The 24,394-nt window shown below is 41.9% G+C and overlaps 1 protein-coding gene across 3 annotated transcripts in view; it reads right to left on the bottom strand.

Moving 5' to 3' along the window:
* Positions 1-4,354: 4,354 nt before the first annotated feature.
* The window catches only part of FAM184A (family with sequence similarity 184 member A), a 630,233-nt gene continuing 610,193 nt past the window's right edge, over positions 4,355-24,394 (bottom strand). Inside the window, exons 17-18 of one of the 3 annotated variants that reach the window (XM_085611278.1) lie at positions 6,421-6,620; positions 4,355-4,742 (exon numbers count right to left, since the gene is read on the bottom strand). In XM_085611278.1, the coding sequence (XP_085467404.1) occupies positions 4,661-4,742; positions 6,421-6,620 (282 nt within the window). In that variant the 3' untranslated portion in view covers positions 4,355-4,660. The remainder of the gene's footprint in view (positions 4,743-6,420; positions 6,621-24,394) is intronic. The other 2 variants (XM_085611279.1, XM_085611280.1) reach the window with 2 other exon arrangements.

Raw genomic sequence — 24,394 nt, 5'->3', positions numbered from 1 at the left:
CAGTCATTAAGGCAAGGGAAAATGGGTGAAGATAGACGGTGACCAACACCTCCCTTTTGTGGACATGTAAGGGGCACTGGTGAGGTTGAAAGGGAAAACAACACACTGAAAATGCCCCTGGCCTACCTTGATCCGCAGGTAACATCTGTCGGACTGCAGTATGGAAATATGAAAATGCGCATCCTGCAGGTATAAAGTTAATATGTAGTGGCCCGGGCTCCGGGCAAACAGAATCTGGGCTAGCGTGAGCATTTTTAATTCATCACTCTGCAAGAAGGCATTCCTTCCAAGATAGATCAAAGACCTTCATCCTTCTTCGGCACAAGGAAATAGCAAGAGTAACAACCCATCCCTAGTTCTGAGACTGCAACCCTCTCAACGAGCCACTCTGGTGTAGGAGGAAGGTGCACCAGGGCAGAAAAAAGGATAAGGCATAGCCATGCTGACATTCCGATTTGTCAGATGTGATGGATCACCACCCTGGAAGAAAGTGCTGGATCTTGCCTCCCTCCCACAGGATTGGTGTGTGCCACTAGTGGCAAGATAAAACAGCTTAGATGCAGTTGCAGCAGGGAAGGGGACTGGTGGCCATGGTGACCTGCACGTTGCTGGCAAATTCAGCTTACTGAATCACTTTGACCGCGAAAGACTTCTCGCATGAACACCCTTGAAAGCGGGAGCGTGTCCGTGCCCTTGATTTGGAGTGCTAATTAGACAAAGGCCATGACTACTTCTTGTGTTCCGCGATGTACAGCTTTTGCTTCACAATCTTGGATCACTTTCGGGTACACTCATCACACAACTTTGAGTCGTGCCCGAACCCAAACACCAAAGGGACACATTATGTGGGTCTGTGACGACACCTGTTTCATGCAGTCATAACATGGTATGAAGCCTGTAGGTTGAGGAGGACATCTTCCCTTTCACCCTGAGTCTGTGGAGTCAACGGAAGATCAATAAAAGATGGAGCAGTGCTTCGAATGTATGTTCAAAGGCATGGAAAGAAAAGAAATGATATCAGTGGACAGGGTTGGAGCTTAGCCACTTCCGTGTACTTCAGTCTACAGCCAGCACGGAGCCGCACAGCGCCACCAAGTGGTGCACAGGAGCACTGCAGTAAAAAATGTCAGATCTGGTCTGGTGCCTGGGGAATATTTGAAAGATGAGGGATCTGTGGTTAGATGTATTCATCACAACTAAGCTTATGTTCATCTGAGAGTGCTTAGTTACAACTCTTCAGTTAGTTGATAAACATGTATAAAGGTGCTCATATCTTGTTGTACTTCAGTTTCAACAATATCTCCATATCAAAAACACAGATAGTTGGTCAGATAGAAATACATCTAAGGTGTATACTTTTCACGACTGAGGCTAGTGACAGAACTTCATAGAAAGTTACTAAAATATTTCCTATCGCCTTTAGATACCCACTTCGACCGGCATACATCAGTGCCTACCAGAGAGATGAGTCAGAGCAGTGGCATCCAGAGTGCCAGTTTTCTGTCTTATCCCACTCCCTGTCCACATTTCTACTACTGGCCTTCATAAGCTCGTATGCGATTATTAGCGGAGGAGGTGAGACACAGAAGAGTGCATTGCTCCTAGTAGATCTATAATACATGGTTATTGCTTTCTGACAATTCCTAGGATGACTTGGGTGTCATCAATATAGTTAAAAAAAATATTTTTTAATGAACTAATCAGTCTTGTAAAAAGTAGCAAAAAATATTATAAAAAATGGAGACAGGGTTAATGTCTCTGGGACGAATCATTTTCAAGTGCGCACAGCCAGATGAAAAAAATGAATCTAGCTTTGTTCCTTCAATGCCAGTCTGGCCAACTGTTTCCAACAAGACCTAATGATAGACAGCCCTGGACGCTGTGGATGTGTTCCGCAAACTGAAAACCCTATCACTGTTCAATGCTACTATCCCAACTGGCTCAGTACCCCACTTCCTCGGCATAAACCGCCCTGCGGTTTACCCTCGAAGCTACTATCTTCGAGATAATGTTGCAATTATGTTGTATCAGCTTTCTTTATTAGTTTTGCTGGGTGCAGCAGTCCTGAAATAAAGTGGCCCCATGCCAGCTCTGATGGGTCTAAGGAAGGCCTTTTTTAGTAAAATTTTCAGAACAGGTCTTTTTAGGTCAGAAAGAAACATGTCTTTTGTTAATTAGCTTTCTCAAAATTGGGGTGATCTGGTTATTAAGTGCCAAATGTGTATGGTAATCACTGGGTAAGAGATTATCTGGGAGTGTGCACTGTTATGTTTCATCTCATTTTGCAGGCATTCATGACTGTCATAACAGAGGTTTGTTTTGAGTGGAAAAAATACAGCAAGATGATGTGCAGAAAGCGTAATTCTTGTAGAATACTAAACATTTTTTCTAAACATTTTTTGTGGCGAGGGTGAGGTATCAAAAATATACTTTGTGTGTTCCAGATCAGTAGACATAATTAAGACTTTATTTTACATTTTTTACTTATCTAATTGTATGTGTGAAAGCCAACCATGTTTTGAACCGTGAGCCGAAAGCACTTTGATTAATTAATAAATCTGACTTTATAGAATTCTCAGTAAGAGAAATGCTATCTTAGCTTAAAGTGGTATTCAGTGTGCATTTTTCCTTTTAATACATTTTTATATAGGGTTTCCACAAGTTGCTCGTTAAATCGTTAAGAGATACTTGAGCATTTGATGTATGTATGTGTATGGTATTTTTATATCACAAACCAGGCCAAAAGGCAGAGGAGCGCTGCACATGGTCAAAGGCAAGCTTAAAGTCGGCGAGTAACAGAAGAAGCAGCTTAGTTGTGGACAGTTAATGCATTGTGATGTGTTCTTTAAAGAGTTGAGTCTTCAAGTGTTTCCTAAATTGAAGGCAGCATTTTAGCAGTCCTGGTGGATACATGCATATGGTTGTATATCCTGTGTGCATAGACAGAAAAGGCCTGTTGTATTGTTTATTTTTTTATTTTACACTTTTTTGTCTAAAGTCACATGGTGTCAAAGCTGCTGGTGTGTTGAGAACCACCAGATATGGGGAGCTTCTCTGGAAGATAAGCGGGGATACTGATTGTGAAGGCTTTGTAAATGATGCAGCTAGTTTTGAAGACGGTGCTTGCAAGGGGAGCTAATTGAGCTCCATCAGGGTAGGGGTGATGTGATCATAATTCTTCAGGCCTTGGATGAGATGTGCAATGACGGTTACGATGTCCCCAAGGGGTGCCAGTGCAGTGTCTGGGAGACCATAGAGTGCTTCCTTGATTGTAAGGAAAGAAGTTAATCTAAACCTAGTTAAACTGGCATCAATTTCCTGTAACAAAAGGAGGCAGAATTGACTTTTTCAAGTGGAAAATACAATCCAGTCAACATAGAAAATCCTCATGGTGGAGATTTTCCTAAAACGTCATCCCAAACAATTTTGTGGCTTAGCTGACAGACCATCTTCTGCAAGTTTAAGATAAAACTGGTTTGTAGTATGTTTGGATAATGAAACCATCTGACAGACTCTCTTGAACATTTGCAGTCAGTAAAAACAAGCTCTAATGTCTGTTACAGTTTGTGTAGGGAGGCTATCGTGAACTGTCCAAGTACCATATGCTGTATTACTAATTTTAAATTGTGTTAGTACGTTTTATGCCGCTCAGGTGTTGGGCAGATCTCCCCAGACAATGAACCCTCCTAAAACAACAATTTTGGTGACATGGCTAGTTCCGTCAGTAAGTTTGAGCCTTTATATACAGTGATTGCAATGGGGAGAGAGGTGGAGTCAATAAATGTCTAGAGATTGGACTGTGGTCTCACTTGTGGGTCGGTTAGGGCTTAAAATGTTAGCAATCATTAATACTAGATGAACATAATCAACATGATGAGAACATGGGTACTGCTGTTTCCATTAGGTTTCCCTGGATCGGTCTGTTTGGCCTCTCTTGCTGAGCAAATAACTTAATTAGTTCTGGTCATTAGAATAGTAATTTGTATAGGCACTGTTTATTTATTTTCAACAAAGACACAATCCCCTGTCTGTTGTTTCCTTTCCCAAATCCCTTGCCATTCTAGTGTGCCACGAAGCATCTACTTGCCGACTAAGAGATTTATAAAAAATCAAATAAATAGATTAAACAATAAATACATAATAATAACACCAAATGAAACAAAGAAACATGACCACTGATATCAAGCTGCACACTCCTCTGTGGCATGCAGTAGGTCTTGCAACTCTTCTCCTTCAGTTTGGGAACTAACACATTCTGTTTTCTGACCAATCTGCTTGTGCTACATTTTGTTACCATAGAATAATACATACATACAATATTAACAGTCAAAGTTCGAATCAGAAAATATTTGTTCTAACAAAATTTATTATGCAATTATTACAAAGTTTCAAGATTTTTCCATTTCGATTAATAATAAAAATAACGGGGATAGTTATTACACACATTATAGAATACAATGTAAAGTGATTCCAACAAATAGCACAAGAAATACAGTGCATTTCATTTTTTTTTTTTTAAATCGGAGAGACAAATACGTTCTTGTTCACAGTGTTTGACATAGTTACAGCAAAGCTTGTCACGTGGGGTTCTGTATGAAGTCATGCTCATAAAAATAGTCCATACGAAGGCTGTGCCACAAAGAGAATAAAAAACTGTCTCTCAAAATGTGAAGTATCGGGCAAACCATTCCTGGTGCTGTGGATCGGACGAAGTCACTGGTGAACCATCAGTCTGGTGAGGGCTAAAGTTACAAAAGAAAATACATATTAACACCATATACAAAATGCCAGAATGCACAACGGTTTGGAAAAAAGTAATCAGCAGCTACATGATTAAATTTTCAGTTCCCATGGCCTTCTGCCCCACCCAAGTTATACATAATACTAGTTTATTGTAAAATGTATAATCCTTGTGTACCCTATCATCCACTCCATTGGAGCGCACCAGCAGCACACCCAGTGCGATATCAAGTGTACATCTAATACGGAATTCATTTCACAAATATTTAATTGAAAAAATAAATTAAAGTCACTCGTAGTTATTAGACTTATGTTTTTTTAATTTGAGGTACGTCCTCATTTTTGTCAATTTAGAGAGTCCCCCTTTTAGCATCCTTTTTGTTGAAGTTGTTTTTAGAAGCATGATGTAACCATCATGCAAATGCAGAAATGTGCTGAAATGTTTCACTTACTGAACAGAAACACACTTTGGGATTATACATAAATTACATTTAAGGGTCCCACAGTAGGAGTTTCGTGCATTCTATTTTCATGAATTCGGAATCGTCTATATAAAAAAGGTTTATTAAAGTTATAATAAATTACTGCCTTGAAGTCTCTTGTGGGAGACCAAGGGATGCAAAGAAACACAATTATTTTAGCTTCTTTTGACGAGATTCTTTGGCTTGTTAGCACACATAAAACAAGAGTGGAAATACATACCATCTCACAGGGAAAACGCATTTCAAAGACATTCCAATGTCTGCCAATCCTGGACTTCATGCAGGCTAACATGCATCTTACTGACACTAAACATATGCAGGCACATGCAAAGCAGAAACAACAATGTGAAATATACATAGAATTGGCAAAACACGTAACAGATGTTGTTTAGAATATGTTTTTTTTCTATCACATTTAATATCTACATTTAGATCATCCTGGTTACAATAATGCCACATAGGATGGCGTTGGTCCATGGGCCAGGTAAAGTGATACCAGGGTATTTGCTTGAATTTATCAGAAGAATGTGCTGTACAAACAGAACAATGACAGCCAATAGACCTGAAACTGTGATTTGAAGAGGAAGAATTCATAAAAACCCTACATGCCTGATCAGAAGCTGCAGGGTCACAGATGACAAGCAGAAATTGTTTGCTATAAAAACAAAATCTGCAAGTTTTCGTAGAGGGTAGTGCAGTTACTATGGGCACCATCCATTCAATGCACAAGCCAATATTCAATATCATAGTTCTTTTATTTCCATTAATTATTATGATAGGGATCCATGCAAAATAAACAGAATAGAACTGTCATGCAAAATATATTTAAAAAAACGAGTAAAATAAGGAATACAAAAGTGCTTTAAATCACATTTGGAGAACAAAACTGCTTTGACAAACACTCAACACACTGAAGGCAATTTGTTGACAAACATTTGCAAACACATCAATAGATTAACGCTTATGCGACTTTACATCTTACAGATAAATACATGGAACACATTTCACATTTCAACAAACTGTACACTAATAAAGGAGTACTGTAAAGAGGTTTACTATATATACATATTATAAAATAAACCCACAGAAAGACTGTTGTCCTCAGGCATGAAAGCAATGGGTTTCATTTAGATCCAAAAGGATATGAAAGTCGCCCGTAGCCTAAATACGAAAATATACCTGGTGAGTCACTGCTCACCTCAAAAACGTCTTGGGCTCTTTGGGTGGCACTGGTTGAGGAAGTGGTTTGCTGCTGTTGAACTCAATATCGTGGATGGGTGAATTGGGGATTGGTTCCAGGCGTGTAGGATGTCCATTGCCCACTGTGCTATTCTCCGTGGCACTTAGATTAGGGACACTCACAAACCTGTTAGTTGATTTATCATTCTTCTTCTTTTGCTGCATGAAAACAACAGATGTGAGGAAAGCTCCTTGCATCACATTTGTTCATACAGTAAATGATGAGAAAGGAACATTGCAAAATATGTTTAGCACTTTAACATGTTTGCCCTTTTAGCCACTTTTCACAATTATATGGTGAAAACCTAGAAAATAGAGACATTGCAATAAAGTAACTTTGCATGGGTTCCAAGAGAAAACTAATAAAAATTAAGTTTATTGCATGTAGGTGAATAAACTGAAAGTACTGAAGAACAATCTAATTTAAAACATTTGTTTGCAAAAATAGCTCTCAAAAATAATTTTTACCTACTTAGAACATTGGAATGTTGAGTGCTACACTGATGACAGTGGACTAATTACGGCTGATATGGGTAGTGTCCTCTAACATGTCAAAGTGTTTCTTTCTGTTTCTTGTTAATTTAGAAAATTATACCCTCAGTAGGTGTAATGTTCAAATAGCATTATTGCCATTTGGCCTCAGATTTTATCAGGTGGAAAAATCCCTCTCTTTCGTTATTGGCCCTTGCCTGGGGCTCAAGTCTATTACTCACATAGAGGGCCTTAAATGACAGGCATGGCCTAGGGCAACGGGCTGTATTGTTATTGTAAGTAACGCTTAAGTCGATAAAATAATATGTGAAGTGCTTGCTATTTGAAGAAGGAAAAACTGTAGTTTTAATTTCCCAGTCTCTCCTTAATGTGACTGTTCCTCTCCTTTTTATTCTTTACACTTCTCAAGTTGGAGAGATTTCCTAGCTTTAAAGTCTTTATGTAAATCTTCATTTGCCAAGGAATGACACTTTAATACACACTAGAAAACAACTAGAAACTCATCCTCTTCTATTCTGAAGATGCTAGTTATCACTGAATCATTGGTCTATTTTTGATATGGGCGCTGTCCACTCCTCTACATAAAGCATCAGATATTTTTCACTGTTATTTCTACTGCCTCTATTTTGACATTGGGGCAAAACCATTACTAGAGATACCACTTTAAAAACAAATTAGAATAAGTTGTTTTAGTTTTTTTATTTATGTATCATGATTTTATGTATTCTTTTATGGCTATGTGCCGAAATAAAGATTTTTTTACTACTATTATTTAGTAAGTGCAACATTCACCTAAACATTTGGGCACTAGGATCAGAAGGGGAAAGGTATAAAAGCATGAGAAATAAGTAAACATAGGAGAATCACTAGCCGATCTCAAGAGAAAGACTAAGGCTGAGAAAGTAAGTGAATTTTTACAACAGATTTTAAAGTTCTGAAGTTGGGGATAGTGCGTACACGCAGCGGAAGATCATTCCATCACTTGGGACAGAGCAAATAAAATGCTCTGTCCCCACCTGGGAACCAACCAAGTAACAGTTAGCATGGAGGCAGAGTTGCATCATAGTGAACTTGCCTGCTGGTGAGGAGTCACTAGACGTGTTACGTAGGGAGGTTGAAATAAGCTGTCTGGGTGACGTAGACAACTTTCAGATGGAACCTAGTGTAATAGGGAGCCAGCTAAGAATTTGCTTTATATGAGACTCGTAGTCGAATTTCCAAAGACCTTCTTGGAACCGGACAGCCTTTTTCTGGAGATGTGGAAGCTTGGAAATTACTTGATTCGGAAGGAGCTTTCCACTTATCAGAACCCATCTTTTCTAACTTGTCCGATATTTGCTGTCTCCGTGCCCTCCCACTATGTTGGTCTGACCACTTTCCTGTTGTCTTTCATTTTAAAGTTGTTTCTGGCCCCCTGGTAGCCCCGAGGGGTATTAAGCCCAAAACGAGAAATTGGAGAAAGCTTGATATTGGAGCCTTAAATTATCTTATAATCAACAGTACCCCCTGCAATTGAACAAATGAGAATTGCGGACCATGGGGTGATCCAAAGCTGTCTTCTACATTCAATTGATTCCTGTCTCCCTCTCTCTAACAAACGGTTTAATAATCAGCGTCCCCTTCCCCTCTGGTTCACGGAGAGGCTTAAAAATGACAAAACAAAATGTAAAACCTTAGAAAGACTATGGACGAAGAATTACGCGCCTGATACTAAATGGACCTATAAAAAGACCATAAGGGAATATCACTCTCTTTGCAAAATAGCCTGTGCTGAATATGTCTCCTCCACAATTTCTCAAGCTCAAGGACTGTTCTAAGACCTTGTTCAAGGTGGTCAAGGAACTATCTTGAGCCAAAAGTCAGTCTACCCCTCTTATCCTTAATAAAAACAGTGTGAAGATCTTGCCCACTTTTTTGTGAGCAAAGTAAAAAATATATATTCTGCAATGACGGGTGATAACCTGACTAATATTGCAAAGCCAGCCTATGCCTTTTCTAATGCAAGTCACTGCCACAAGACAAGAGTATGGTAACAACTCTAAATCCATCAATAAAATGGAATCTTGGGTCTTTACTGGATCCTAGTTCTTTTAATTTGATCCTGGCCAACTTAAAATCTGGCTCCCCTTGCGATTTGCTCCCTATCTCCTTACTGAGGCAACTTAAGTCTCCTTTGATTATGCTAATCATGGAGCTCCTCAATGCCTCGTTACAGGAGGGAATAGTCCCGCCAGAATGAAAACATGCCATGGTTCTGCCATTCTTAAAAAAGACAAATGCTGATCCCTCTCAGCCTTCTAACTTTCGACCGATTTCTCTTCTTCTGCCTTTTCCAAGATTTTGGAAAAACATGTTAATTCCCAACTTTCCTCCTTTTTTGTGGCCCAGAACTTTTTACACCCTTCAAAATCAGGTTTTAGTGCAGGATTTTCTACTGAAACTACTTTGCTAGGAGTCACTAAAATGCTGCAACACCGCTTGGTCATTGGTGACACGGTGGCCCTCATTCTTCTCGACCTGAGTACGGCATTCGACACTATGTCTCACACCGTGTTACTGAAAGCGTTGCAATCCCTGGATATTGAGAGCCTTGCTCTCCAATGGATTGACTTTTCTTAACAACCATACGTTTCAGGTCTTCTCCTCCACGGCCTGTTCTAAAACTCATCATTCTCCGTATGGAGTGCCCCAGGGCTCGGTTCTGATCCCTCTCTTGTTTAATATTTATGTTCGCCCACTGGCAGATATTGCCGAAGATGCAGGGCAGTCCATATTTTCGTATGCTGATGATACTCAGCTAATGTTTTCCTGTTCGACAGCTAAGGAATCTGAATCTTCTACTCTCCAGTTTGGGGTGATTATCGACGTTCAGTTATCTATGAAAAAGCAAGTCGTGAAGGTGGCCTCTATCTGTATTACCATTCTTAAATGACTGAAGAAGATTCTTTGGATGCTCCCCCTTTCCACTCAGAGAACTGTGGTCGAGGCCCTTATAACATCTAGGCTGGACTACAGCAAAGTCTTATATCTGGATTGCAATAAGGATGTGATACAAAGTTTGCAGATAGTGCAAAATGCGGGGGCCAGATTGCTCTGCCAGGTCCCTAGGACTGCTTCTATTTCAGGCTTTCTTCGTAACCTTCACTGGCTTAAGGTGGAGAATCGTATTAAATTCAAAGCCTTGAGCTATATTTTCAAAATCAAAACTGGTTCAGCCCCTCAGTACCTGCAGTCTTTAGTCCAACCCTATTTACCCTCACGCACTCTTCGCTCCACTACTCAGCTTAAATTTACTGTCCCTAGAATCAGATTGAGGCCTATGCGAGGTCGATCCTTTGCCTACTTGACCTTAGGACCCACCCTGAGGAACTCTCTTCCCATTTCCCTACGTAAAGAAACAATGAACATCTGTTATTCAGCGCCAAGAGACCTCTGGGTGAACGTGCGCTTTACAAATACACATGTTATGTTATGTTTATGTTAATTTTCTAAAACAGCTGAAAACTTGGTTATTTAACTTGTAGTTCCTTTTACTTTCCCTCCTTCCTTTCAGGCTGGCACCGGGAAACCCCTTGGGGTAGCTGTGCGCCTTATAAACTCAAATAACATAACATAACATAACATTGGGGATAAACAGACAAACAATCCTCGAGATTTTCTATTGCAAAAAAACAGCTATCCAAACTTTTTGAAGTTGAGGGTTACAGGAAAGCTCTTAGCCAAAAAGGAATCCCAGGCTCTTGAACTACCTCGCAGCGATAGGTGGGAGGCTGACTGATAAGGGTCCTTGAGGGAAACTCCAGGACTATGAATTCTCCCCAATTACTAGTGGCCCAGTCTTCTCTCCATTAATTTGAAAGAAATTATTTAGCATCCATTTCTGAATGGCAATCATGCAGTCTTTCAACATGCTGCTGGAGTTGGATGAGGACTGTTGAAACCTAAGAAGCAGCTGGGTATCATCTGCGTATCAGAGTGTTGCAAAGCTAAACAACCTAACCAGAAAGAAAAGGGGTTGGATGTAAACATTAAACAAAACCAGAATCAAAACATATACGTCAGTACTACACAAGAAGACGACTTTGGGTGGTGCAAAAGGGGTAAGGGTCACTGTCTGGAATCTATTTTCCAAGAATGAAGTGAACCAGTATAAAGCTTTGTCAGCCAGACCCACAGCATTGAGATGCCACAGCTAGATGTCATGTTTGTCCATGTCAAAAGACGCAGAGATTTCTAAACGTAGGATCCCTCCTGCCCTTCATCCTTGTAATTCATTGATAATGTCCACAAACAAGCATTCTATGCTGAATCTCCAGCTTGTCTTTTATGTCGAGAAAATTATGCCAGGTAGGAGCGTCTCGATCACCTTAGCTATAGCTAGTAATTAGGATAGGGCAATACTTTTTCATCTTTGAGGCATCTAGTCTGGCTGTTTTCAAAGGGGCATGGGAGAATTATCCCCTTTCTTGAGTTGTTCTGGGACCATTCCAGCTGATAGTTAAGCATTTGTTAGTGGCATTAACCAGATTCTCATTAACAGGCATAAAATCTTTGACGCCAATTACTAGGTAATTTGCTACTTTTAATCCCAACTCCAATCCCAAACCTGCTGCTGAGCAAGTACTTTTAGAGTCCCAGTGAAAATGTTTTGCTCTTTGGGTGCTCCTTTTTCCATAGCAACAAGACCATTTCTAGGTAATTTGTTGTAAACTGTGCATATCAGTGCGGTGCCATAAAACGGTTGCCAACAGTAGCCTTACTGTATTACTTATCCTGAGAAAAATCCACTTTGTTCCAGAGAGTCCACTGTATAATACAATTATCTTAGATCTTGTGACCCCCCTCATTGATTCTGACAGTTGGAGAACTCCCCATTACCACATCACCTGTCTTCTTAATCACTCCTCACCATGTGAAGGAAAGTCCTCGACCACAAGACGGGCGATGCATTGCCCCAACCTACACTGTCCCTTGTTTAAAGGCCCACAGTCACATACAAACAATTGGTCTCCACATGCAGTCTAGGGGTTCCTTACTTGATCCAACAGAAGACCGGAATATGGCACAAAGTGGTGATTAAAGTATTGAACTGAGCCTCATTGCACTGACTGTTCCTCTGGCCCCTGAGACAGTTCTAAAATATGTTGAAAGATATGACCTTTCTTGGATGGTGGGAAGGAACTTGCAAAACGGGCAGGGATCTGTTTATCAATAACAGATTCAAAGCGCTATTACAACTGCAGAAACAGTTTTGGCTAGGGCGGTTCCTGCAGCATCTTGGTCCCAGAGGGAGCACCGGAACATGCAGTTGTGCAGTGGCTGTTGGACTTGGCAGGATGAAGAAAATTAATTACACATTTATACACCGTGCTGGTGTTAGATATGGTGATAACACACCTCATGCACCACAGGCAGACCAAGTAGGGATCAGTCACAGACATCAATAACATGGGCCTTGCACACTGGAAAAAGTTTTTAAAAAATGGTCTTGGGAAACTAGATTTTATTACGGATACCCACTAGTTGGTATGAAAAAAAAACAACAGATGTCAGAGCAAATGGTTGGCACCTATATAGGCCAGCTTACATCACATTCAGCAGTGGACAGCGTCATCACGGAGTTACACGGGACACCTCTTGGTGCACAGTGGTATTGCTTCAAAGTTTTCCAGACCCAGCCTGATGCCTGAGGGAATATTTTGTGGAATCTGCAGTCAGAAGTCTCTATCAGAAAATTCATTCTGCAGTTGAAGTGCTAGCAAACTGAGACCTAATTTCCATCTCCCCACATGTGGAGAACAATTGGGGTGTGCTTGATTTTGACTCACAATGAAGCACACTACAACTGTGTGAAATGCATTCATCACCACAGGTGTTTTAGAATTTGTTTGTGGTAATTGCACTGAAACATGCACCATTCTCTCAAAACTGTGCTAAGGCATGTGAGAGAATATTATTCTTCTGAGGTGGCATTTCATGACAAGACTGGATTATTTCACTATAGAGTACGTTCAGAACTTTATGCGAAACTGCACTATTATACCACAGCTGAAATTCGAGTTGGGTACAGAGTTTCAATACTTTAAAAAAATCACTACCCACTGCTGCAGCATGGATCCCATTAAATGCATAAATATTAGCCAAGCCCTTCACTGCCCCACTCACTCTACCCCACTCAGTTCGGTGAGTGCCTTTCCACCCCAAAGCCTGATTGGTGTCCATGCCAACATTTGAAAACCATTCTCTCTTCATTCCTCATCATCATCATCATCATTAGGATTTGTAGAGCGCCTGGTTACACCAATGGTGTGTCCCCGCGCTAAAGCAGATTCTCAGAATGACATGAGATAAGTAGGTGTGCCCTAGCTGTCATGTTTCTAAGTCTATTCTAATTTACTGGTGGGAAAAAGCCAAGTTTTCAGCTTTTTCCTAAAGGCAGCTTCACATGGCTCTCTTCACAAATCCACCGGTAGTGAATTCCCCTGTTTTGCTGCTAAGTATCTGAACGAGCAGCCACCTAGCCAGCCAAGCCTTCCTAATTCTGGGTACAATTACTAGTGTCTTTCCTTCAGATCTTAGGTTTCTACTGGGGGTATAGGGTGTTATCATGGTTTGCAGATAACTTGGGCCTTTATTAGCTAGGATACAGTGACAAAAGCCCATTGCCTTGAACAGGATCCTTTTGCCCACAGGTAGCCAATGTAGGTTGGCCAAGGCCTTAGTGTTGGACAATCTTTTGGGGAGATTCAGCACTAGCCGGGCAGCGGCGTTTTGAATTGATTGTAGCTTCATCAGCCTATTTCTTTTGCTACGCCTAGGTATAGAACATTGCCGTAGTCAATCTGAGAGGTGACCACGGCATGTACTATGGTTTTTCTGGCCTTAACCAATAGCAGGTCAATGACCTTCCGCAGGGTTTTCAGCGTTCCGAAGCATTTGCCTGTTATTTTTCGGATCTGACTTTCATATGTCAGGTTGGAGTCAAGCCATACTCCAAGGTTCTTGACTTCGGCTTTAGGGGTTGGGAGTTGGCCAAGCGCTTCCGGCCACTAGGCCAATGTCCAGATAGAAGGTACCCTTCCCATTGCCATCACTTCTGTTTTACTGCCATTGAGTTTCATCCATGCTGTTACCTCCCCCCATACATTGGGAGAATTGATGTGCATTATGTTCTGAGTTTTGAGATAGTGTGACGATAAGCTGCGTATCGTCAGCGTATGATACAATGGACACCTTGTAACCTTCCACTATATTAGCGAGTGGTCCCATATATAGATTGAACAATGTGGGGCTCTGTATTGATCCTGGGGTACTCCTTGTAATAGGGGAGATCTCTTAGATGTAAATGTATCTTGTATAACCTGGAAGCCCCTTTCCGCCAGGAAGGATCTCATCCAGCTCAGGGCCATGCCCTTAATTCCACAAGATTCTAACCTCTGGAGAAGGATTGCATGGGAGACTGTCAAATGCTGCACTGAGGTCCAACAGGTTCAGTGCAGATGTGTGTCCTTCATCCGCCTGTTGTCTTAGAGTTTCTGTGGCCAGGAGCAAGGCGGTTTCAGTGGAGTGTGCGGCACGGAAGCCTGATTGTGAGCAGTGTAGTAGGTCATTACTATCTCTGTGGTTTGTGAGCTGTGTATTAACTATTTTTTCTGCAATTTTGGAAAAGAAAGGTAAGAGTGAAATGGGACGTAAATTCTCTAGTACCTCATAATCTATTTGTGGTTTTTCCTTAATGGACGGACCATGGCTTGCTTCCAATCAAAGGGACCTTCGCCCGATTGGAAGGAACGGGAGATAAGTTCCGATATGAATGGTACAATACAGTTTGCTCCTTGTAGTAAGATTTCGGGACGAGCTGGGTCCCTTGGTGAACCTGATTGGATTCCATTTGCTAGTTCCCTTATTACCTCTGGCTCTGGCACTTTGAATTCATATAGGGTTGCACCTTTGACTACTGTAAACGTAGTGCCTTTGGAGCTGGTGCCCTGACGTGCTTCCCTAGGTAAAGTATCATAGATCTTTGTCACTTTCTCTGTAAAGAAATCGGCAATTCTATTGCAGGATTCCTCTGATACAGAGGGGGGCTCTGTTAGTCTATCCGCTGACTGTAAGGATTTTAGTGTGGCAAACATTTCATTTGAGGAGTTTCTAGCCATTTCAATTTTCCTAGTGTAGAAATCACATCGAGCTTTCTTTATTAGTGCTTAATATGTTTTTTTGTTGTTGTTTATACTCTCCTTTGATGTTTACACAGTAATTCTTACGCTACTTGCGTTCCAACTGTTTACACCTTTGTTTGGCCTTTATTAAGGTGTCATTGAACCATAGAGCTGAAATATTCCCCCTCCTGGTATTTTTGGTCGTCCAGGGTGCTATTTCATTCAGTGCTTCGGTTATCCATGTTCTCACTTGTCTCTTGGCTCAGTTATTAAGTTCCGGCTCATTTTTTAATAGTGCCTGTGTAAATGAGTCCGGATTAAGCTTCTCCCACTTCCTACGGGTTACTGTCTTTTTCGGTAAACTGACTCGTGGGTTCGTGTGTGTGATCTGAAAAGGGATTATGTGGTGATCGGACCATGGAATTGGCCAGGATGCTCCCACTTCAATGTCAGTTATATTAGTAAAAATTGGATCTAAAATGTGTCCTGCTTGATTTTTTCCCCTAGGCTGGTGATGAATTGTGTTTCTGGGCCAGGAGGAGGATAAATCAAGAAACCAGCTATAGTGTCGTTGCCTGCTATGGAAAGCGTGAAAAACATCCCCTCACATTTTTCTAGGTATGTTTCCTTAAAGTCAAATTTTTTCGGTGATTTATAGATTATAGCAATCCCCCTCCCCCCTTTGTCCAACCCGATCCTGTTTTGCTATCCCATAACCTTCAGGTAGAGCATCTAGGATATCTGGGGTAGAGCTATCATTGAGCCAAGTTTCGGTCAGAAACATGGCATTGGGCTTTTGTCCCTCCAATACATCATGAATTTCATGTTTATGTTTAGTTAGGGATCTACAGTTCAACAGGAGGAAGGACAGTTCTCCCCTCTGTTGTGTATTCGTTATCGTTGAGGTGAAGTCCTTACTGCAATTACTGCAGGACAGTACCTCCTTGTCTCCGTGAATATTATGCTTACATGCCTCATAATTTTTTTGAAAATATGTTTTTATTGGCATGAAAATCACTCAAATACAGTGCAATCAACTTCCCACGCTTGCCCGAAACATACCTACATACAAGTCCCTTTGCACCAACATCCTTACTATGACTCCACAATATACTAAGTACTTCAGTGCCTCCCCAGCAAACCTTGTAGGGTAATCCGTGAAAGTCCCCCATGCAGTGTCCATATGTAGGCAGCTCATATACCCGTAGGTCTCGGAGTCTCCACTCAGGAGATTCTGCCGTGCAATAGAATCAACTCAACTAAAGTAAAACAGCAACCCCACGTTACATCCCTCCCCTCACCCACCACCCTCAACCCCCACCCCCCTCCGGCATGACTTAATGACAGAATACATGGTAAGGCACTCAAGTCTGTGATGCTACGCCTCCGACTTGCCCAACACAGTACCGTCAGCCACCCAAGCGTGCCACCGCCCGACCCCTCAACGCTCCTCTAGGCGGATGCAGGGGAGGATGGGACCCGCCCTCCCTCCGTGTCAGACACCCCCTCACCCTCAGCGTCAGCAGCCTTCAATAGTTCCTGTCTTCAGTGCTTTCAGTCCTGTTTGGTAGCTCTTTTGACGCAGAAGTGAATTGAGGTACTGTAGTTTTCAGCTCTTTCACTGTGTCCTTTAATTCTGATATGCAGCCTTCAGCCTGAGTCACTGTGTCAACTGTATTTTGGTTCCGACAGCTGCTCAGAAGTACTGGGTCACTTGTAGGATAAAGTCGGTTAAGAAAGCTGGGTCAAGACGATCAGTGCACGTATTTTCCACAGCTGATGTGGCACCTCTTGCAGTCAAAACTGATGTTGTTGTTGAGACAAGCATACCCTTCTTGTCCTGGTTAGGGAAAAGTTCAAGCTTGTCAATAGCCATGATTTTCAAGTGATCTGCATCTTTCTCTTGTGTGTCCCCTAGCTGTAGTTATGTGTTTTAATGCTGATGGCTGTTTTAAACTCTGTCAAGACTATATGCCTATATCTGGATTATCTGAGGTACCCTTCAGGCTCCTGTTTGGTGCCACTCCTTCTGGGTCACTTTCAATGCCCTACCATTTCAGTCAAGTGGGGTGCAGAGACGTAGTGGGCCAATTTCACGGATACCCAGTATGTAAAACCTCCCTAATTAAGATCACTGTATGTTGTACATATTTGTTGCACCACAAACCATACCCACTCTTTCTCCTTGGTTGTAGGTCTCTGGACTCATCAATGGTCCTGATAACTGATAGTGCAACAGGTGACCAGACTATTCTGGAAGGCACCTGTCTCACATCTGTGACATCAGTTGTCATTCAATCCACTGTGCAGCGTTCCTAGTAAGCACACCTCCAAGCTAATGTGCCAATGCACTTAGTAGCTGAAGATACTACCAAGCACACCTTGTCTCTTCACATGATCTTGCCTTTACTTTTATGAGTTGCCTGACATCCAATCAAGCAGGAAAGGCTCCCTTCAGGTGTGACAGTTAAGCGGGCACACCACTTCCCCCTTCCAGGCTAGTCTCACTAGGTCAAACGCATAGTTGCAGCTGCCATCTTAACACACTGGCCTGTCGCTGTGTGTCACAGTGGTTTCTTCATCACCGTTGTTGATGCTACAGCTGGTGTGTGTCGGAGCTGTACCCTCTTTACTGCTGCTCTTGTCTTGTGGTAATGGATCGTGATGGAGTGTCTGACTTGTGATTTTCGCCCCATGATCAGCTTTTATGGCACTACAGCTGTAGTTTCTCTGTTGCCTCACACAATCATCGGTTCTAGGTGGTCCAATGGGGCTTGTATGTCACCATGTGACAATAACCTGGCTGTTTAAGGCCAGGTTTGGGTGCTCAAGGTGATACTGCAGAACGAGTGGGCGCGAGGCTAGAACCTTAGAAAAGCACGTCCTCCATGTTGGTTTTTGCCCCCTGAGTGACTGTCATTCATGTAGAATCCTCGTCTAACAGCGATATCCTAACATTTTACGGTTTACCTAAAGGCAAACTTCAACTATAGTTCTAACATACATTTTGGAGATCTTCACAATGGTTTTTGTCACCGTCCTGTGAATACTCATGTTCATTCTTTAGTGCAGTTCTGTCTATTATGCTTCAGATTCAATGTTAATTAATAAACAGTGTTGCAGTTGAGGAGATATTAAAAACTGTTTTATTATTAAAATAATACATAGAAATATGGTTTGGGATTTTTTGGATCGTTATCATGGCCTACTGTAAGTATGTGTTGTGATCTTTGCCTAATGGGATCCACATACTTTTCACTATAATCACATTCCAATTCAAAGTCTCGGTATAGCCAATTTCATAACTACTTTTGTTTTTTTACTGTGATACCCTTAGCATGATTGACAGTTATTTTCATCATGATTCCTGAGCGAACTAAGGCTACATTGGACAATGTAAAGAAAAATAGTGTTACATTCTGACAAAATTTTGAAGATTTACTTTTCATGCTGAAATTCATACATGAGGGATCAAAATGACGTTAATTATAGAGTTCTCATATGGCCTGTAGCTGGAGGCTAAGGTTTTGGGCTAGGGCTATTCGTGTTGAAAAAACTTTCATCAGTAGCTCTTATTTGCAGCAGTACTAAGTACTTGGTGTCTTCGCTGGATGTTTGTGTGGAAACTATGTCTCGTTGGAGTCTTTTGGCTGCCAGAATCTGTTGGTGGAAGAAATACAAATAAAGGTAAAGGTGGAATCTGTTTCAGGTATGGGGTTACTGGGTGACATCATAGAGAGTCATTCTAACCACGCCTATTTTGGCAGCCCACAAACAAGATTTTGGTAAACACAAGTTGTTCTTTCTGAACCCAAGTCTGCAAAAGTATATTTTGCTAAGTGTGTTAAACACACCAAAACTATTTTATTTCAGAACACGGAAGGGTGCACTACTCTTGTGTTCTGTCACAAAAATGCCATACGCAACTGCTATTTTTCCCCCTTATGTATCGAAGTCACTATGTAAACCTTTAAATGTCAAACACATATTGTATGAAGACACTGTTGCACACTAGTATGGCTTCCTCTCACACACTTTAAGATTATATCCCCTGTTAACTAGAGTTATAATAATGATTCATGAATTGCGCTGTTTGTCATGTTAGGGTACCTGTCATGGGCCAAGGGTCATGTAAACAAAATACAAGGCTATCATTGTGATTACAAATGGTAAAATTTGAAAATGTTTTCGCTCTAAAATTTGGACCAATATCACTTTTGTCCTTTATTCCAGACTCTTATTAAATATCGAGTTTGGTCAAGTTTAAAAAAAAAGCAGAAATGGTTTGAATAATAATTTTTCGTAAAATACTTCAATCATTTTAATCAACAGTTTATATTGTGTCAATTTGTAGGGATACCTTTGCCTGAGTATGACTGCATCCCTCTTGTTGCGACCGCTCCAACATTGCTGTAGCATGCAGGCTACCTGTTGCAGTCTTTCTTCTAGTAAAGGGCGTTAGGTATTTTTTCATTTCATTTTGTGTTAAACAATTTGTGACTTAAAATACGGGACATATGGTAATTAAATTAGTTCGAGTGAATCCCGTGAGAGTGCCATCTTTTGTTCCCGTCGCATGAGGGCACTTGGTTCTCATATCAAACTGACCTTGAGGATTATATATCCTTTTTATTTATTGCCAGAAACCGGTCCTAGGAAACTTGTTTCCGGTCCAGGGAAGGCATGTCTTGGCAGTTCGGGCTGGACTGTTCCCATGAGGCACAGGGTCAGACTGATTTGCATATGGCCATGTCTGAACTGGGGTGGCAGAGTGGGCTAAAGAACGGTGATGGATCAAACCCAGATCTGTGGACTGGGTGTGAGTGTTTGATTGGTTCTGATGCTCCGTCCATCACCACCGCCTTTTGTACCGCTTTGTTCGCCATAAGTTGGCAGGGTATGCTCAGACGTGAGTCCCTTGTTCACTTTGCCACTGGATTCAAGCAAGCCTGGCTGAAGACGGCTGAAATGCCAGAAACCGGTCCTAGGAAACTTGTTTCCGGTCCAGGGAAGGCATGGCTTAGCAGTTCGGGCTGGACTGTTCCCATGAGGCACAGGGTCAGACTGATTTGCATATGGCCATGTCTGAACTGGGGTGGCAGAGTGGGCTAAAGAACGGTGATGGATCAAACCCAGATCTGTGGACTGGGTGTGAGTGTTTGATTGGTTCTGATGCTCCGTCCATCACCACCCCCTTTTGTACCGCTTTTTATTTACACAGCCAGGGCAAGTTGTTCACCCCTTCTGCCAATAGCTATTTGGTACATGTCTGAGGTACATTTCTGTATGTTGCACTATCATTCTAAGTATTCACACCAGTTATTTTATCCTATTTTTTCTATTTCAGAAGCTAAAGACATTTGCTTCTCCCATCAAAGTCTCCATCACAAACTTTGCTGACTAGACTGGTCACCTGTCATTTGTATGCAATATTTGTATAACCACAATCAGCTTTCTATTTAACTTTTATTTTCCCGTTATTTAGTCATGCTGGCATAAATTCCATTTGAGCAGAGATAAGATTTTCCTCTAATTTTTGGTCTCACCTAATTATTTAACCATGTTCCTTGTTTTTGGAGGTGCGTTTATACAATACTGTTCTCATGAAAATCCAATTTGAAAGTATTGATGGGGTGAAAACTTTGGGACTTTTGAGTTTTGGATCGGAAGTAATATTGCCTATAGGACGGAAATTATAAGTAAAGAGACATTTGGATGTGTGAATTTATTTTGTGCCAGCCAATAGTTGATAAAATTAGAGCTGTTCCACAAATTCCATAGTTTATTCCCCATGACTCACGTGCACTGAGCTCTATCACTCACAAGGAGCACCTTATTTATTTATTACTTGGATCTTTGTTCACAAATATTATACAGATAGCCTACTCTATTATGACTAATCTACAAATATGACAACTGAAAAACTGAGAATGCATTCATGAATCTCCCAAAAGTACGGAAATTGTTTTCTAAAGGATTCAGAAAGTACCACTTATGCGGATAACGCATTATTTTTTTATCTTCTAAAGGCAAAGAGTGTACTCCTGCTGGCTAGGATATATTTGTGAATATTAAAATATTTTGTGACTTCAATGATCTATAAGCCTGAGAAAAAGATATGCGAGGGAGTAGGAGTAGACATGTAACTATATTCTAAAAGGAGACTTGTAAACGAATGGGCTATTGGTGCAAAGATGGGAGGGAGATCTGTATACACGCTTCAAATCTTTAAGATGTGCAGAATGAGGCATAGTTTCAGCATGTTTGGTTAAAGCCTTGAAATTACTTCCACAAACGCAAACAGTTATGTGTCTTCAAAACCACACTAATGCATATTCAGTGAAAGAATCAGTCAAGTACAGATGGCTGTCAAAACCCAAACACAAATGGGCATTTTACACTTATGAAAAAAGGTGCAATATATTTCTCATTAACTTCCCAATTCATTTATTACTGTGTGAGGGAGGGAAGCACTACTATTTATACATTTGTCGCAAAGGTCAACAACCTTATTTCCGGCAAGGTGAAAAAGAAGATGCATTTAGTTATGAATTTTCTGTATTATACAAATTTCAAAAGTATACACATGTTCTATGTTTGGTTACAGTGCTCTGGTGGTGGGCATATATATTTTTCTAAAACCTGCCTTTTGTCTTTACATGCAAGAGAATTGAACTCAAGATCCACCATCTCCACTTATAAGTTCCAGGAGCGGCCATATAATTTTCTGGTGTAATGGCTAGATGGGTAGGCCTGTGATGAAACAGCAATCGATGTTAATATAAATGTTAAAAATGACTTATAAAGCCCACGTACACCGGGTGGTTTCATGGCGCTGTGAAAGGCTCCAGTGCTACCAGAAGAATCATTAGTCATAGGCTTGTGCAAATAGCCACGTTTTGAAGGACTTCCTGAACTGCAGAAGATCAGTGCAGGACCTGATCTCCACCGGGAGAGAGTTCCACACTCTAGGGGCGAGAGTTGCAAATCTGCGGCCACCCTGACATACCCGTTTAAAGACAGGGATGGTGAGGAGTGAGAGGTGAGCGGAGCGAAGGTTGCGAGAGGGAGTGTGTCTGAGTATCAGGCTGTTGATAAATTTAGGGTTATTGGCATGCAGGGATTTGAAGATAGGGCAGCCCACTTTAAAAGTGCAGCGTTGAGGAATGGGGAGCCAATGTAATTTCCTCAGCAGAGGGGTTGCTGGCTGCCATCTAGGTTGATGAAGAATCAATCTGGCCGAATGGTTCTGGGCTATCTGTAGCCGTTTGAGCAAGTAGATTGGCATGCCCAGGTACACAGAATTAGCATAGTCCAAGTGTGAGATAACAGTGGCTATTACGACTTGGATCAGAGCTTCATGTGTGAAAATGAATATGCTACTTACCAGTATGCATCTGTTCTTGGCATGTAGGGCTGCTGACATTCATATCTGTGCATAGATCGCCGCCTAGTGTTGGGTCCGGATGTTTGCACGTTGTTGTCCTGGAAGAGTCTTCGAAGTATCCTGGGATAGGTGACTCCTCCCCTGGACTACAGTGCGCATGGGCATCCTCTCCATCCTCAGATTGTTTTTCGCCATTGTGGCAGTGATGGAGTAGATACAGAAAGGGATGACCATGCTTACAGTAATTCTGAGAGCTGCAGCTGTCACAGGCGCCGGGGAGGAGGGAGGGCGATATGAATGTCAGCAGCCCTACATGCCAAGAACAGATGCATACTGGTAAGTAGCATATTCAGTTCGAGGCATGTGGGCTGCTGAATTCATATCTGTGCATAGAATACATAGCAGTACCTCCTATTAGCGGCGGCTACCAGTGCCAGCTGCAGCGGTCTGAAAAAGAGTTTTGAGAACAGCCTGTCCTACAGCTGCCTGCTGTTTTGATTGCACATCTACACAATAGTGTTTGGTAAATGTGTGTGTAGTGGACCAGGTGGCTGCTCTACATATATCATGCAAAAGGATGTTTCCTAGGAAAGCCAAGGAGGCCCCTAACTTACGTGTTGAGTGGGCTCGTGGGGGAATCGTTAATGTGCGTTTAGCCTTTTGATAGCAAATTTGAATACATTTAACGATCCATCTGGCTATACCTGCTTTGGAGATAGCGTTACCTTTGTGGTGTGGGGCAAAGGCAACGAAAAGTTGTTTTGTCTTCCTAAAGATCTTAGTCCTGTCGATATAGTACATGAGGGCTCTCTTCACATCTAGTGTATGGAGTGCTCTTTCTGCGACAGTTTGTGGGTTTTGAAAGAAAACAGGCAGTTCAATAGTTTGATTCATGTGGAACTGCGATATCACCTTGGGCATGAATTTGGGGTTGGTACGTAGTACGACCCTGTTGGCGTGAACCTGTATAAATGGCTCTTGAACGGTTAGTGCCTGGAGTTCACTAACTCTTCTTAAAGAAGTGATCGCTACTAGGAAAGCTACTTTCCAGGTAAGGAATTGTATCTCGCATGAGTGTAGAGGTTCAAAGGGTGGACCCATCAGGCGTGTGAGGACCAAGTTGAGGTTCCACATTGGAGCCGGTGGGTGGCTTGGAGGAATTACTCGTTTGAGTCCTTCCAAGAATGCTTTGATGGCAGGCACTTTGAATAAAGAGAGGTGCTGCCTGTTCTGGAGATAGGCTGATATTGCGGTCAAATGGACACGTATAGAGGTGTACGCCAGATTGCATCGGTATAGGTGTAAGAGGTAACAAATTATGTTTTGGATGGATGCGTCTAGCGGGTTAATGTCATTATTATTGCAATAAATGACGAACCTTTTCCATTTGGCTGCATAGCAAGCTCTGGTAGTGGGTCTTCTAGCTTCCTTAATGATGTCCATACAGTCAGGTGGCAGGTTTAGGTAGCCAAACTCTAGGACTTCAGGAGCCAGATCGCCAGGTTTAGCTGTTGCGGATCTGGGTGCTGAATCTCTCCATGGTTCTGCGTCAAATGCGCGGGTTTGATCCGCAGCCGTTGATGCGGCACCACGGAAAGTTCGAGAAAAGTGGTGTACCATGCCTGGCGTGCCCACGTTGGAGCAACCAGGACGAGTGTCAGGGAGTGTTGTCTGAGTTTGCGAGCCACCAGCGGTATCAACGGCGCTGGGGGAAAAGCGTACGCAAATCTGCCGGACCAGTTCATCCATATCGCATTGCCCTGCGATTGTGGATGTGGGAACCTGGCGGCAAAGCTTTGGCATTTTGCGTTTTCGCTTGTGGCGAATAGGTCTATCTCTGGATGACCCCATTGCTGGAAGTACGGTTGGAGTACTGATGGGTGTAACTCCCA

This window comes from Triturus cristatus, chromosome 6 (genome assembly GCF_964204655.1).
Source record: "Triturus cristatus chromosome 6, aTriCri1.1, whole genome shotgun sequence".
In the NCBI taxonomy this organism is placed as follows: Eukaryota; Metazoa; Chordata; class Amphibia; order Caudata; family Salamandridae; genus Triturus; species Triturus cristatus.
This window is presented reverse-complemented; position numbering and strand designations above follow the sequence as displayed.